Raw genomic sequence first — 17,552 nt, 5'->3', positions numbered from 1 at the left:
TTTTTTTGTTTTTTCTGTTTTAATGGTTAAATTCAATTTTAGTCATCAAAAAATGTTAATGTTGAATTAATTGAAATACAACAACAATCTGCTAAGTTTCACAAATTAGATTTTTAGGGCCATACGTCATGTAGAACATACAGACTTGATATTTAAAGGGGGACTCAGTGATATTTCAAATTCACTGTTTGGAATTTAGTCGGGCTGAGTCCAACAACAAACGTCAACCAAACCCAGGCCAGGGTTCGAGACCGGCTCAAAGCAGGGTGGTTAGAATTGGAGTGTGAGTTTGGAGGCAGAGCAATGAAGAGAGGGGTGTGTTCATTTGGGTTGATTTCAAGTATCAACAATGTCCAACAGCGTAGTTCAAATACCACTTACTGCACCTTTAAATAGCAGGGTTTTTTTACACTTTATTATTCATAGACACTAGTCCATATTCCAATTTGATTAAGTGCACAGCCCTACTTTTAATTATTCATAAAAAATCAGCCAATTCCATGACATTCTGCATTATACTGTGAATTCCATTTTTATGACTTGATTCCGCAATGCTGTCAGCTTTTTCCGTAAAATTAACAAATTTTAGTATCTTAAAGAAAACCCAACCAGCATCCCGCACCATGAACTCTGTTTCCAATCATGTTTCAACACAATTTACATGTAAGTGTGACCAGGAGCATTAACCATATTCTTTTTAAGCAGACTTGAGTTGTGATTTCCCAAATGTGGAAAGCTAATTTCATACCATCCAAACTAACTGAACTCTTACATCAAATAAAGGGCCTGTTTACACCTTGTCACGTCATGCATTTTCTCTGTTCCGATAGCTATCCGATCGTGAAAAGACCAGGGGCCTCATTTATAAAGCGTGCGTATGCACAGATTTAATCTTAGAGTTTGCGTACGCTTAAATCCACGCCAACGCTCACATTAATAAAAACGGTCTTTGACGTGGAAAAGTGCTTAGAGCCGCATCAGGGTCTGAGCAGACGTACACACTTTTCCTGGTCAGATTACTGCAGGTTTTTTCTAAATCTAAACTATTCTTGCAGCTCGCTAAGGATTTGGACGATGACTGGTGATCTTTTATATGTAAATGACATTAATTTAGTGTCATTTAAAACATGGAGAACTGAAACCATTCAGCTGCGCGCAAGTTCAAGATCATTTGCGATTTATAGATTTCACATCAGAAAGAGAGGCGTACGCTCGTTTTCTGTGTGTACGTTCATTCTGTGAATCACACGTACGCACATCGGAGAAATGATCGTAAGATCAAATTTAGGACGGTTTCTGCGCAACATTTTATAAATGAGGCCCCTGCTGTAAATGCTCTCCGAAACGCATTCAAGACGGATTTAAATCTGATTGTTCAAACCACTTCAGGAGGTGGTCTGGAACGCATTCATCAAAACTGAAAAAAGTCTAAATGCATCTGGTTGTTGAAACCACATATGTAAATTTTACTCGTCCCAAAAATGCTAAAAAATAAATGTGTGAGAGCGTGTTATATGCTAAATAACATGTTATAGCCAGATGTGACAGTACTACTGCAACACACATTGCTGCAGATGAGCAGCTAAGTATCTCTTCAGCAATCCGACATGCAAACTGCTGCAAATGAAACAGAAAGTAAGTTGCAGATGCTCAAAACACAATTATCTTTATTAAAAATAATGAGACTAAATGATCTTACCAGTGCTGTTGCCGCGATCTCTGCTATTGCGGTCTTAGATTTTGAAATTAGCTGATGATCAATAAAATACAGCTCATATTTGTTGCTTTTGGTGACGTGAACTCCATTAAATCTGTATATTGTGTGGGAATTGTTTTGCAGAGACACATTTATGTTGGCAAGTGTAAATGGAATCGTTTTGATAAATCTGATAGCTATCTGATCAGTAAAAATGCATAAAGTGACCAGGTATAAACAGGCCCAAACGCTCAAGTTCCAAAAAAGAATCCTAAGATCAGTACTAAACACTGAGGCCTTGTAGATACTCAGCAACTAAGGGCTGCTCTCAGGCTTTTCCCTGTGTTAACAATGATAGATCGTACTCTGCTATAAGAGCCATTTCCCTGCTGTCACATGAGTAACTGGCCCAATGAGCCACAGTTCCACTGTAGTCCAACGTCCTTTACACTACACAATCCTTCAGGTGAGACATTCTCCCTTGATTGTCCCTTCCCCTTCTGTAGGATTGCATATATTTGTGGAAAATTGAGTGGGAGGAGAGAAAGCAGAAAGAAGACAGCTTTGGCAGACAGTAGCCTTTTCAAGACGTTTACTATTTGCTCATTCTCCGTAATGCATTGGCACAATGATGGCAGTCAAATTGCCAAGACTATGAGCTCGATCAGAGCAGATTTAAAATGCAATGAATACCGTTTTCTCAGGTAAATGGTCCTAAATGTGACAGTATAGAGAGTGAGCACTTCTTACAGAACATCAGTGAGCGAAGCCAGCCATGATGAGGCTAATCTTGATGTGATGTCACACTGTCAACCAACAACTCATTACAACTTTCCTGCTCAAAGTTATCTTTAATGGTTTACTGTCTACAGCTTTTGATACACTGCCCTTAAATGGGGTAGTTCATCTGGAAATTAAAATTGCCATTTGCTTGCTTGCTTCTCCAGAACATGACAGGAGGGATTGTAAAGAATATACCAGTTGTACTTTTCCATGCAATTACGATAAAAAGCAACTAAAGGTTTCAAGCAAAAAAAAAAAAAAAAAAAGAGAGAGAGAATTTCACATGCATCGAGCTGTTAAAGGGTTAGTTCACCGAAAAATTAAAATTGTCATTAATTACTCACCCTCAATGTCATTTCACACCCGTAAGACCTTTATTCATCTTCGGAACACAAATTTAAGATATTTTTGATGAAATCCGAGAGGTATATGACTCCTCCATAGACAGCAATTTAACCACCACTTTCAAGGTCCAGAAAGGTACTAAAGACATCATTAAAAAAGTCGAAGTGACTGCAACGTTAATTTTATGAAGCGACAAGAATACTTTTTGTGCGCAAAAACAAAACAAAAACAACTTTATTCAACAATATCTTCTCTTCTGTGTCATTCTCCTATGCAGTTTATGTTCGGCGCTTCCAGGTACTATGTCAGAACGCCGGCTCAGTATTGACCGGCTCCTGCGTCAGCATCACACGCATGCGTCGTGCTGCTCACGTGACCAACGTCAGCCAATACCGAGCCGGTGTTCTGACACAGAACCTGGAAGCGCTGAATGTAAACAGCGGTGGAAGTGGCTTGAAAGTGGTGGTTAAATTGCTGTCTATGTACGAGTCATATACCTCTCGAATTTAATCAAAAATATCTTAATTTGTGTTCCGAAGATGAACAAAAATCTTACGGGTGTGGAACGACATGAGGGTGAGTAACGACATAATTTTGGGTGAACTAACCCTTTAACCACTGTGAGCTGATCATAACTGAATCATAACTGAAACATAATTGAACAACTGAAAAGATTTCAAATAAATGATTAGTTCACAAATTTGTACCAATTAATTGAAAATGTTTTAGGGTGTACTCACACTAGGCACGGTTGCCTTGAACCGAGCCCGAGCGCGATTGTCCCCCCTCCCCACTCCCCCGCTGGCCTGCACTCACACTTGCACCTAACGTTCCGTGCCGGAGCACGCTTACGTCATATACGATGCAACTTTTTAAATGGAAGAAAACAGGAAGAAATGCACTTTCACTGAGATACTGCCTAATATAGGCTATTTATAATTTATGCCACGCAGCGATTTTCAATAGCATGTATCAGAGGATTAATTACGAAGGCAGCTGACGTTAATGGAGGAATTTGCAGCTTTACTCACAAACTACAATTCCTGTTCATCAATAAAGTGAGAATCAGACCCGTTAAAAACCCAAATACACTTGAATTAATAACATGAATTGATAAGTGTACTATCAAAGTAGTAAAAAAGATGTTTACCGTCATAATGATGACAGTAGCGCACACTAAAGTAGCAGCTGTTCCGTGCTCAGGCACGGTTAGCGCTCACACTGCATGTGAACCGCGCTCAAGCCCAACCAAACCGCACTCTGGCCCACCTCTTCTAAGCGGGCCAGGGCCAGCTAAACGAACTGTGCCCAGGCATGGAATGGAGCGATCACACTTGTCAAACGAACCGGGCTTTGGGCGTCAAATGCACTCGGGCACGGTTCAGAGTGCCTAGTGTGAGTACACCCTTAGTTAGTTCTCAAATTTGATGGTTTCATTGAATATTGACTTTAATTTCTGTCTGTTCTTCACACAAAGCTATTGTATGACTTAAGAAGTAATATGGACCGTTTATATATAATGCTTTTACGCTGCTTCTATGTACTTTTTAAAGATTGAAACGTCCAGCTCCCATTATTCAGTATCCCCTTTTGTGTTTTAAGGAAGAAAAGGAAGATAGTATATCATTCTGTATGCCTAAAAATCATTGCAATAGTACCCTCTGCAAACAGGATACAGCTGATAGATCACAGTACAACAACTGATCTGCAAGTTTTTCTCTCTAGTGCTGCTGCTGTTACACTTTAATTCTCCCATCAGTGCCATTGTTTCTTAGGCATTCCACAGCACTTATCAGTGACCTCCAATCCCGCAGCATTTCTTTGTCTTCATTAACACATTATGCTATCAATACACACTGGATCAACTATCAGAAAGTCTCACCATAATGTCTCACACCAGACAGACTGACGATGCCGGTCCCGTGCACCCTATCTGTTATAGCCTTTGTAGCTGTTCTTACGTCTGACCCCAGCCCTGCCAGTTCACATCATCGCCTCTCCACGACTGTCGTAAATCAAGCGTTGTATGACAGGAGGCTGCTTCCAGGCCAGCAGTCTGCCATTTATTAACACAAACAGTGTGACAAATCTCTCTCCCTATCAAACCATCACACTTACCACATGCAGCAGATAGAGAGTCGGGCCATCCATTTAAAACACTCCACTGAAGCCATCAGTATGCAGAGGTCTGCCCACTTTCATCTCAATATAGTCCATAGCATTTCATCACTTCAGATGAATCTGTTATACCAACATTACATCATGGACATGAGTGGGGCTCTTGTGCTTCTTTAAGCAAAAGTCAATTACTGATGGTATTTAAGTCAAGCATCAGTGTTGCTTGTATTGCTTAACAGTGATGTCAGTTAAAGGGATAGTTCACCCAAAAATGAAAATTCTGTCATTATTTCCTCGGCCTCAAGTTGTTCCAAACCTGTATGCATTTCTTTCTTCTGCTGAACATAAAGGAAGATATTTTGAAGAACATGGGAAACTGAACAGTTCTGGGCCACTATTGACTTCCATAGTATTCTTTTTCCTACTATGGAAGTCAATGGTGGCCCAAAGCAACCTGGTTGCAAACTTTCTTCAAAATACCTTCCTTTGTACTGAACAGAAGAAAGAAATGTATACAGGTTTGGACCAACTTGACGGTGAGTAAATGATGACAGAATTTTCATTTTTGGGTGAACTATCCCTTTACGTTATTTTTTTTTTTTTTTTACCTGGTGAATGGTAAAATGAACAAAATCTTGCTCTGAATAAAAAAAACCAGAGCCATATCTAAAAACTTGGGTGTTGACACTTTTGACTTGGCCAGGAAGAAACAATTCTGAACAATTGTATAGCAACATCTCTAAATATCTATAAAAATCTATTAAAAATATATATGCCCAGAACAGCATGCTGTTGTTACACCCTAGCAACCACCCACAATAGCATTTCTTTAAAAACTATAACTCCCATTTGGCACTTTTATATAAGTGCTAAATGCACTAAATGATGTAAATAATTTTATAAGGATAATGAGCTAGTCTGATATGTTCTTCTTTGGTATTAGGACAAAAACCTAACTTTGTTTGCCTTAAAGGGTTAGCTTACCCAAAAATGAAAATTGTCTTCAATTACTCACCCTCATTTCATTCCAAATCCATAAGACTTTTGTTCATCTTCGAAACACAAAGGAAGATATTTTTAATGATACCTGAGAGATTTCTGTCCCTCCATTGAAAGTCCACACAACCAAAATTTAATAAAGTCATAGTAAATGTAACCATATGAATTGAGCTGTTTAATCCAGGTCGATACACAATCACTTTTGAGCTTAAACACTCAAACATGCCTGCTTGACACGCAAGAACCAATTAGGTTTGTCCTTTTGTTTCACGAGCTTGTCTGAGCTTCCATAAGAACGAACGAGGTTGTTCTTGCACGTCAAGCAAGTATGGTTTAGCTTCCGTTTGCCATAATCTGTGTGCTTTGATCAATGTTTATATGTGAATAAAAGCCTAAATTAAATAATGTAAAGCAATTTTGCTTCTTCAGAAGACTTGGATTGCACCACACAAATCATACAGATTATACTTACTGTGTCTTTTGATTGCATGGGCTTTCAATGGAGGAACAGAAATCTCTCAGGTTTTGTTAAAAAAAAATTTAATGCATGGGTGATGAACGGAATGACCATGAGGCTGAGTAAATGATGATTTTTGTACTATTTAAATGGTTAAGGGAAGTGTTAAAAGGAAAATGGTGTCATGCACTGTTCTCATTTTAATGGCGTAGTGTAATTATTTAAAGTTCAACATGAGTAATTGTGAGTTTCTTTAATAGATAACCTATATTAATCTATAGTATTTGGCTCTGTGGTGCATCTTCACAGTTAATCATGGGACTGGGCACTCAGGGGGCTGAGAAGAAGAGCGCAGCTTCTATTGCTTGCTTTTTGGCGGCCAATGGAGCTGACCTCACCATCCGTAATAAGAAGGGCCAGTCTCCTCTGGACCTGTGCCCTGACCCCAGCCTCTGCAAGGCTCTAGCTAAATGCCACAAAGAGAAGACCAGGTATGCACATCTATTCCCAACCAGTAGGGGATCTATTGAAGCTTGCACTATGGACAGTTGAAATTGGTTTCATGATGTGTTGCCTGCTATGCATTAACTGCTTTTCTCCTTCTGCACTTTATATCTCAGTCAATGTTTGTCTTCTCTCTCCCACTTACTCTCTTGCCCTCAGTGGGCAGGTTGGCTCCCGTAGCCCATCTCTAAACAGTAATAATGAAACTCTTGAGGAATGTATGGTGTGCTCGGATATGAAAAGGGACACGCTTTTTGGCCCCTGCGGTCATATCGCCACCTGCTCTCTCTGCTCGCCTCGTGTCAAGAAGTGTCTCATTTGCAAAGAACAGGTCCAGTCCAGAACCAAGGTATAGAAACCTGCCTCACTAATTTCTTTTGTGCATGCATGTGCTCTTATGTGCCGTAGTGAAGATGTTTTTTTTTTTTTTTTTTCTCTTAAACCACAGATTGAGGAGTGTGTGGTTTGCTCTGACAAAAAGGCAGCCGTGCTCTTCCAGCCCTGCGGTCACATGTGCGCCTGTGAGAGTAAGTCAGCTTTCTCTCTCCTCCCACACCACACCTCTTCTTTCATCACCCCATGTGATTTGTCTCTCATCCAGCCAAAAAAGCTCATTCTGTCATCTGACTTGTCAGAACATCACACATCACATGACTATGATACAGATAAAGACATCTAGGTGTGCACACACAGGATGAGCTTAAGATATGGGTGAATATCGCAAAACTTGTCTAGAACACATCCTAGTCATTTTTTACTCCATAATCAGAAGAAAATTAGCATTTTAGGACCATTTTATTAAATGTGACACTTTTATGGCATTTAACCACAATTCACACAATAATAATTACATTATTTCAGATATTTTTTTTTTTTTTATATATATATATATATATATATATATATATATATGAATGTTAAAATGCATTTATGAATGTCAAAATGGAGAAAAAAAAATATTAATAGTACTAAGTCAGGCTTTTTCAGTATGCAGTATCAGTATTCAATATCCCACACTGATTGAAGCTCACAGTAGCTGGGTTTCCATCCAAACGTGAAGCGAATATTTTCAAAGTTAGCAAAAAAAGAAAAAAAGACATGCTAATTAGGTGCGTTTCCATCAAGTTGTTCAAGCGGATGACGGTGGCATTGGTAACCTAGTAACCAACAGTAAATAAAACACTGTGACCGAGTGTTCATGAAGGGTTCGCCTAAACACTTATGAATAAGAATTAAGAATAAGAAAACAATAAACGAGAGCCACCTGAACTCTTCTCAACTTTATTAAGCGTCACACACATGTGAGAGGATAAGCCCGAAAAACCCGCGACACTCCAGTACAAAAGTGCACATGACCCTATCCATGACAAGCCCCAAAGGGGAAAATGCATTGCATGCACACATCGAGTGCCAGTACTTCCAGAATTAATGCATCATAACAGAATCAAGCATGAAGTTTTCTGTTACAACACCATCAGCAGAAACAGCTGATTACAATTCACATGGGTTTAATGTTCGCTACATCAGAATTTATTCAGCAAATGCATTTCCATCTCCCATTGTTCACATTAACACTTTTTCGCACAGGTCAGAAACCACCTCAAGCGAGCATAAAAACTTTTTTGCGAATTCATGGATTTCCATCACTCGTTTCTGATTGTGCGTTTTAAGTGGTAAGCGGGCACTGACTAATTTACCAGCACCTCTGATAGGCCATTTCCCGCACTCAACAGAAATGATTCAAGTCAAGTCACCTTCATTTATATAGTGCTTTATACAATACAGATAAAAGCTGTTTCAAAGCAGCTTTACACTGATAACAGGAAAATGATTCAGTTATGCAGAGTTAATTTTGGCTGTACAGCAGCTCTAAAAGAAAATAGTGTCATTGTTCAGCAGAAGTCAGTTCAGTGTTGATTCAGTTCCGTTGTAGATTCTCAATTATTAAATTAGTTTATTTTATCTATAAAGCAGTTCTCCAGAAAACAGTGATGTCATCTTCCAGCACAATGCTCAACGCTTGTTAAAAAAAATAATAAACGCTTGTAAATAGAAACATTTGACACTCAAAAGAGCACTCAAACAAACACGAACGAAAGTATTTAAAAGCAGCATCTACCAGCGGGTACCAAATATACCTGGTACTCTCCCGGTACTACCGGTACTGCAAAAATGGTATGATGACTGAGAGATGTACAAATAAATGTTCCTCAAATACCTGATGTATCATATTTGATACTCAATTTTTAACATCATTTTTCTAAAAAAAAATAATGTATGGATAATCAAGGATGGAAAAACCAGTCCAGTAGGTGTCCATCTTGAAGTATTAATAACAATATAAAAGTTATTCTTATGTTTACTTCTTAGGTATTCGTATGTTTAATTCTTATGTTTAAAGATTTCACAGCAAAAAGATGCGTGCCATGACCTGTAGGGGGGGACATTTTTAGAATTGTACTAAACGGCCTTTTACGTGCTAAAAAAGTATAAAGTATCAATGATACAGTAGTTTTTAAAGGATTAAGAATATAACCTTGTACATTGTGCGTGTGTTTGCATTTGTGTGTGTTCCCGCAGACTGTGCCAGCCTGATGAAAAAGTGTGTACAGTGTCGGGCAGTGGTGGAGCGCCGCACTCCCTTCGTTTTGTGCTGTGGAGGGAAAGGTATGGAGGATCCCACTGATGATGAGGACATTAGTGAGTGAACTTCCACACGTTCCCGTTTTTTATTTCTCTTTCCTCTTTCTTCCTTCGTTCTCATGTCTCTCATGTTTTGATATTTACGTTGGCTTTGGTTGGTGCTTCTCTGTTTCTATTGCCCACGCTCATTTCTCTCTCCATTGTTATGACTAATCTGTTATTTCCCAAATGTGTTTTTATGACTCAAATCAGACGTGTAGCCCCTCCCCTTAATGCATAATATCAACACCCTGGAATGAGCTTCGTAACTGCTCTGGAATGTCTTCGTAACATGCACTACAAGTTATGAGGATTTTTAGGAAGCCACTCCAATGCATCCCCCGAATTCATTTTTCACAGAAAACAGAGAATATTTCTATAATTGGACATGCCAAAGGGGCTATGCGAGATTTATTTTAGTCCCATCTTTTTTTTAAGTTGCAATTCACTACTATTTGTTACAACATCATTCCTTTGTATGTGATCATGACACTGCCCATGTTCTTTATGTTGGTTTAGTTTGAGTTCAAAGGGATACTGGTGTAAGTTCACTTTTTTTACAGTGTTTATTTATAGAGAGGAGGATCTGTTTCTTTTTATCCTCGCTTAGATGTCCAACACATCCATCCACACTGACATCTCTGCTGACCCTCAGACATGCTGATCCACAAAAACACACACACACTCGCACACAGTCCAGTCAACAGAGGAATGTAGCCTTTAGCTCTTATCTTGGTCTGTCTTTAGTGCCTGAGCTCTGTTTGTTGTAAGGCGCCACTTTTCCACACACACAAAACCCAAGCAGCATCTCATATAGACCTAACACACTCCAACCCCCCGCCTCTCCATGTAGAAGAGAAATGCCACCATAGATGGGATTCTCTCCTGCTTCAGTCACTTTGAAGACTAAGCACTTCAGTCCCCATATACAAGAGGCTCCTCGCTTTAAAAAAAGGACGTGATAAACTGACATCTGAAGGCTGTGGTCAATCACATGTGCCAAGAACTTTAATTTCCACTGAAGAGAACTCGAATATGAACACAGGAAAAATCCACTAATCATGCTGTTAGACAGATTCTACATCATTTTTGAAATAAGAGTGGGGGACTGTGAAATGACCCAGTGGATATGATCAAGTGTTGTTAGCCGACCCCTGAAGCCAAGAAATGTTTCTCAGTATGCCACCATTAATTTCCCGTTTAGTGAATATCCATCTAATTTTTTCCAACTTGTCGGGCTCAAAATTAACCAGTCTGTCTTCTTTCACACTAATCCATCATAAAAATCTCCCTTTCAGGCCTCTCAACACCCATGGTCTCTAAAACCTTTGCTATAAATGTTTTTTTTCTCCCCACTGAATGAAAACCATAAAATTAGGGATGCACGATACCATATTCCTCATTGGCTGTTATTAGAGATGTTTAAATTTCAATATTGTGTATATATATATATTGGACGATATTAGACATTTAAATGTGCATGCTCATTTACCCTGTTTTTACACAGATTACCTTTTGGCATTTTATAAAGCTCACTTTAAAATAATTTAGTAACGCTGTTAAATGTAATCTTCAGCAAATCTCTAAATAAATATCCATACTGTACATTATAATACATGTAAATGATTAATTTTTTGTTTGGTGTTTTATTTAAATTGTGTAGAACAGTGGTTTTCAATCGTGTTATTGGTGACCCGTCTCCCTTATTTAATATACCTGATTCAGATCATCAACTTATTGGGTAAGAGTTCCATGAACTGAAATGAATGTGTCAGATAAGAAAGATGTACAAAATGTGCAGAACGGTGGGTCCCCAGGACCAGGATTGAACCACTGGTGTAGAATTTTCCATTTATTGATTATTATTGGGTCTTGAGGAAAATTCTAGTCCCAGATGTATGACTTACTTTCCTCTGTGGAACACAAAGATTGTTCCCACTTTATATTACGTATCTTTAACTGCTAACATTTTTTACTAACATTTAAATTAATAAATTGATCAAATGCACTTATTGGGTAAATACATGTTTTTACATTGTACTTATATTTTAAAATACCTGCGTGCAATTACTTCTGTAATTAATTTCTGTAATTGCATCTATAATTACACTGTTGACTCTTCCCTTACACCTTAAGCCACCCTTAAACCTACTCATACCACCAAACCTGTCCCTAACCTTACCCGTATCTCACCTCAATAACTGCAAGTGTTTTGCAATACAACATGAACACAATAAGTACATTGTACCTAACAATTGTCTTTTTTGTTAACTTTATTTTTAGTGTCCTTGTTACAGTGTAATTATACATTTAAGTAATATTCATTAACTACATGTACTTACCTTAGGGTAGGGTTAGGGATAGGGTTTGATTTAGGATTAGTTACATGTAATTATACATAATTTACTATTATTACTACAGTAAGTACATGTAACGTATGTAACGGACAATGTAAAATTAAGTGTTTTTTATGTAAGTACATAGTAGTTTTAGACACCTAATATAAAGTGTAACCTAAAGATTTTTAGAAAAATAATCCATCTCTTTGAATCCATACAACGCAAGTGGATGGGACCCTCAATCTTGACACTTAAGAAACCATAAAAAACAAACACAGTGGTAACCCATATGACCCCAGTGGATGAATCAATGTTTTCTGAAGTGAAACGAAGAATACTAATATTAATATTTTAAACTATTTAAACTATACGCCATCACTTCCAATCAACTGTCCTCTGTGCTTCTGGGTCACTTCTTGTGCAAGCCAAGTGATGCTTTAAAAGTTTTTAAAATATTAGAATTTTCGGTAACACTTTATTTTAGGGTTTTTTAACTAGTTACATATTAATGTCTTAATTTATGCCATATTAATTCTGCATGACCTTATTCTATATTCTTAATCCTACCCAATACCTAAACTTAACAACTACCTTATTAACTATTAATAAGCAGTAAATTAAGAGTATATTGAGGGAAATGTATTGTAGTTAATAGTGAAAACATGTTCCCTATACTAAAGTGTTACCAAATTTTCTAACATACACCTATCATTTTGTTTTAGAAAACATTCATTCATCTGTCATATGGATTACAGTCGTGTTCGATATGTGTTTTTGAAGCATCAGTTTTGACTGTTCCATCCACTTGTATTATAAGGACTCGCAGAGATGGATTATTTTTCTAAAAATCTGTGTGTTCATCTGAGGAATGCAAGTCATATTCATCTGGGATAGCACGAGGGTCAGTAAATTAAGAGAATTTTCATTTTTGAGTGGAGTATCCTCATAATATGAAAGTAATTTTCGACATATCAATATCAGGCAAATTTTAAATATCAGTGCATCCCTTCTTAAAACCTTTCTTTGAGGATAGTCCTTTAGCCATAATTGGATACCTTGATGAACAAGGCCTCCCATGTGTCAAATACTTGCGTTAACCTGCTCTTCCCTTTGCTCCCTTTAATGAATATTTATAACTAGCATATGCCACAGGCCAGGCTGAATTGGCCCCTGAGCCAACAGCAGGGGTACATGCATTACGTAACACTGTGACTGGTTGCTTCTCAGCAGGGAGCTCTAACTCAATGGCAGGGGGGTCGCAGGATCTTCTCCAGCCCAACAATCTGGCACTAAGTTGGTGTAAGTATTTTATTCATCACCCCAAGTTCTTCCTGCCTCAACTTCTTCCTGCTCCTTTGGGCTCAAAGTCCATATCTCCACCCCAGCATACGTTATTCTCTCTGGCCTACACTTTACGAATAGGAGAGGCCGGCAAGTGGGACCATAAGCCTGCTTGCGGCCTGCTGCGTTTCAGTGCTGTTAGTTGATTTCATACCCCAGTGCCCCATATAAGCTATGTAAAGTGTCAGAACAGGCACAAAACTTCTAGAATCAAGTTATTCCTCTGTAAAATTTGCAAAGTTAGAAGACTCTGGGGTCTGCAAATGCAGAGGCCCAGGGGTCCACTTTCACCAACTGTATGATTGGCTGCTGACCCGCTGAAACTTTTCTCAATGACCTCTGCTTTGTTTTTCAGCCAGTGGAAATATCCCAGCCTTGCAGAGGGACAAAGACAACACAAATGTCAATGCAGATGTACAGAAGTTACAGCAGCAACTGCAGGATATCAAAGAGCAGGTGGGCGTCGCCATTTGTAGCGATTCACTCATTTTCTTGATGCATTGACAACAAACCCTGCCAATCTTAAAACATTACATTTTTTAATTGTGAATTTTCACAATTCAAAAAAAAAAAAAAAAAAAGATTTAAAATGCTAAAAATTTAATGAACAGAGTGTCTATTTACACTAAGTGGGCCACTCAAGTTTTAAAAAGGACGCGCATAATTCAACGTCTTCAGTGGCACAGCAGACCTGCCTTTTAACGCGATCGACACTCGTTCGAATCTGCCTTTTGCCAAGCTCACTCTTCTCCATTTTCCCATCACACATCACACCAGAAAGGCATTTATTTTCAATAAAAAATGAAAATAATGTTCTAAAAGTGGAAATAAACTGCCTAACAAGTGTTTAATAATATTAAAAGTATTTATTGGGTAGGGTTAGGGGAAGATGTAGGGAGGGTTTTTATTCTCCCAATAAGGCAGCATCCATTTAATAATTTTAATAAATATAAATCATTTACAATCTTCGATATTATTGCATCCTGTTAATGTACAAAAATACTAAAGTATAGATAGCATCTAATTACTATTTACTCTTATTGCAAAGAACTGATACTTTTACATGGTGTAAATAGAATCTATCGCTATTTTCACCTAGTGTAAATAGCATATCGCTAAGAAAATGCTGCTATCGTCACTTAGTGTAAATAGAATATATTGCTATTTTCACTTAGCGTAAATAGCATCTATCGCTAAGAAAATATGCTATTTTCACTTAGTGTAAATAGCATCTATGACTAAGAAAATATGCTATTTTTACTTAGTGTAAATAGCATCTGTCGCTATTTGCACTTAGTGCAAATAGCTGCTGCCTTTAATGAATCACAATTCGGTATCATTCAGTCTTTTAAGTATATGAACATTAAATTAGTTAGATGTGCTAATTAATGAAACCTTAGTGTGGCGTTGTTCATGGTCTATTACAAGTTTTCACGTTAACAGTTTGTCTTAAGTGAGCATAATGTGTGTTAGGTCTTAAAATGACAGCAGCCTAATGGCCTGCTACTGTCTGTTCTTAATGTTAATCAAACAACAAAAGAAAAACAGTTTTAATTTGCGTTTGATTATTCAATTTCAGTTGTAAAATTAAAATCTAAAGTTACAATTTTATTTTCTGTGTTTTCAATGTTTTATAGCAAAAATAGTTAAAATGAAATAAAATTACTAATAACTTTTTGGTCATATCACCCACCCTTGCTATGAATGCACTTAAAAATACAGAATTGTATCATTAATTGAAATCAAATTGTGAATTTGCATAAATTGTTCTTGAAACGAGTCGAAAACCTGTGAATCTAATTGATTCGCTGTCTACCCAAAGATTCACACTCCTAGTGTTCAGAAATATGCAATTTTTTTTTTTTAAATGCAGTAATGACTCATTTAACGTATTTGCCTTCCACTCAGACCATGTGCCCCGTGTGTCTGGATCGCCTAAAAAATATGATCTTCATGTGCGGTCACGGCACTTGTCAGCTCTGCGGAGACCGAATGAGCGAGTGCCCCATCTGCCGGAAGGCCATCGAACGTCGCATCCTGCTTTACTAGAGCGCCAGGCCATCGCAACCTCCTGTTTTTCAGCCACAGTGTGTGCTGCTGCTCTCATAAGCACCTTTCTGTATCCGCAAGGTTCTCCGTGTCTCACGCTAAGCTATAAGAGACATCAGTGTTACACCATCCATCTTTATTTTATCTCTTAGGCTCAATATTTGTCCGGTTACCTTCAGTTTTCTGTTTGCTTGGATTATGTTCACCGCAAGGAGGAAGAAACTTGCTTAACTACTCCATCTTGCCATTTTATTCATGCAGGTGCCCACTTTTTTCTGCCGTGAGTAGTTCAGCACCACCTACAAGACATGAACTGACACTGTCAGGGTCTGCTAATGTTTCATATTTTATTATGTCATTGTATTATGCTTATATATCCTGATGCAAACAGTTGTATCTACAGTATCTGTGTAGGTTATGATACAGCATGGTGAATTTAGGACATGACTGAACTAAAAGAGTCCCGCTGAAGCTTTGGAAATTCATTTTGAAGTCTCATTTTGTGTGATGTAGCGTTCGGTTCCAAATAACGTGTAATGTAAAGCGTCTGCATTTACTGTCAGACTAAAGTTTGTCCTGTCCAAACAGTGAAATAAAAAACATTCACCTTTTAGCAGTACTGTTAGTATAACATTGCATGTTCCTCTCTTGAATTGCTGCTGTACTACAGTATATACACAGAGTATTATTGTCACACCCATGGTGGTGATTGGCTCGTCATCTGATCAATGCTGAAAAGTGCATGCTTTCCATGCAACTGATCCCTGTTGTCTCTAAACGGATATTCATTTACATAACAAGCATCATTATTGGATTGTTCTCCAGCAGTCCTACTTTATGCACCATATTGTCTGCCAGATATTTAATACAAAAAGGATTTGAATAGAAACTGCTGGTCTTGTGCCATTGTTCCAAAAACATGAAAACATTTCATTACCTTTTGGGAATAAGATGCTGTTTATCATTTTCCTTACTAGTTAATTTATGTATTTTTACCTTTTTCAGCTGAATCTGAATGACTTGGAATATACTATAGAATATCACCTGTCAGCTATAATTGTTAACTGGGGCCTTACATTAATTAGGCCACAAGAAAGCCTGACCAAAAAGAATTTGTAGCTGGGGACTGTTCATCAAAATAGTCTTTCATTAACAATTTGGCATCTTTCTGTGCTTGTCAAAATATATTATGAAGACCTGTATTTTTTTCCCCCGTGTGGCCTGTTCCCATCATGGATGAGGTCTAAAGTTACTTCCACTGTTGTTTGATGGCATGTTTCATTTCAGTGTGACTCAACATTGTGAAGCAGACATTTTTACTGGAAGCAAAAGTAGTTTCATACTTTACCTTTTAAAGATTTGTATCATTTTTCACATCATTTTTTATTTTTTTTTCTGAGTATCAGTCTTTTTGTCATTTTAACATTAAAAACTAGATGCACTAATATACCTTAATGGTAGAAATATATTGTCATGGTTACTCAAACAGTCTGTTTTGTACCTTATTTTCAGTACACAAAAAACTGCCCTGGTTTAAGAAAAACATTGATACTTTTTTTTTTTTTTTTTTTTTTAATGAATGAATGAATGTTTGATGTATGATGTACAACATTTATCATAGGAGAAATTCCTTTTGCCCTGTATTGTATTGAATTTTGCTTTGAATATGTATTGCCGAATAAAGATCTAACAAAATGGAGCACAGTACTTTGCAAAAGATATTGCATTCTCATCTTTAATTTTGACTTCTACAAGACTCTAAAAGTCACTTCAGATGTCACCATAAAATGATCAAAATGAAGGAAAAAAAAAAAAAAGAATTTAAAGGTACACTATGTAACTTTGTTCAAAATTTAAATACATCATAAATCCTTCTTCCAAAACATGTTTTTTCCTTACCCTGATAAGTGTTTATATTTTAGACCTGTGGGGATGATTTACGCTGGAAATTGCGTAAATACGTCACTCGCCTGTGCATCTCTCGTCACGTACGTAAATCGAGAAAAGTTTATACTTTGACGAGTGTATGGTGTGGGAGTGCCACAGGGTGTTTCTTGAGAATCAAAGGCTGCATCCGAAATCGTGTACTTCCCCTGCTATAGACCTTATGTAGCCCCGCCCCTTTTCAGTGCTGCGCTCGTTGTCTTTTGACTCCCGGCTTGTATCTCCACAGCGATCTTACGTATTTATGAAAGAACTGCTCATTTTAAAATCTTCCCGGTCGACTGACATTTGTTAA

The 17,552-nt window shown here is 37.7% G+C and overlaps 1 protein-coding gene across 6 annotated transcripts in view; it reads left to right on the top strand.

Annotated features, from left to right (window-relative positions):
• Positions 1-17,012, top strand: part of mib1 (MIB E3 ubiquitin protein ligase 1) — a 71,658-nt gene extending 54,646 nt beyond the window's left edge. The window contains exons 16-22 of one of the 6 annotated variants that reach the window (XM_051918111.1): positions 6,708-6,889; positions 7,062-7,251; positions 7,351-7,429; positions 9,483-9,569; positions 13,154-13,222; positions 13,620-13,720; positions 15,173-17,012. In XM_051918111.1, the coding sequence (XP_051774071.1) occupies positions 6,708-6,889; positions 7,062-7,251; positions 7,351-7,429; positions 9,483-9,569; positions 13,154-13,222; positions 13,620-13,720; positions 15,173-15,313 (849 nt within the window). In that variant the 3' untranslated portion in view covers positions 15,314-17,012. Of the gene's footprint in view, positions 1-6,707; positions 6,890-7,061; positions 7,252-7,350; positions 7,430-9,482; positions 9,603-13,150; positions 13,223-13,619; positions 13,721-15,172 lie in introns of all 6 variants that reach the window. The other 5 variants (XM_051918103.1, XM_051918094.1, XM_051918086.1 and 2 more) reach the window with 5 other exon arrangements.
• Positions 17,013-17,552: the final 540 nt, after the last annotated feature.

The sequence above is a fragment of the Ctenopharyngodon idella genome, chromosome 2, assembly GCF_019924925.1.
Source record: "Ctenopharyngodon idella isolate HZGC_01 chromosome 2, HZGC01, whole genome shotgun sequence".
Classification (NCBI taxonomy): domain Eukaryota; kingdom Metazoa; phylum Chordata; class Actinopteri; order Cypriniformes; family Xenocyprididae; genus Ctenopharyngodon; species Ctenopharyngodon idella.
Note: the sequence above shows the minus strand (reverse complement) of the source record. Positions and strands in the feature narration are given on the sequence as shown.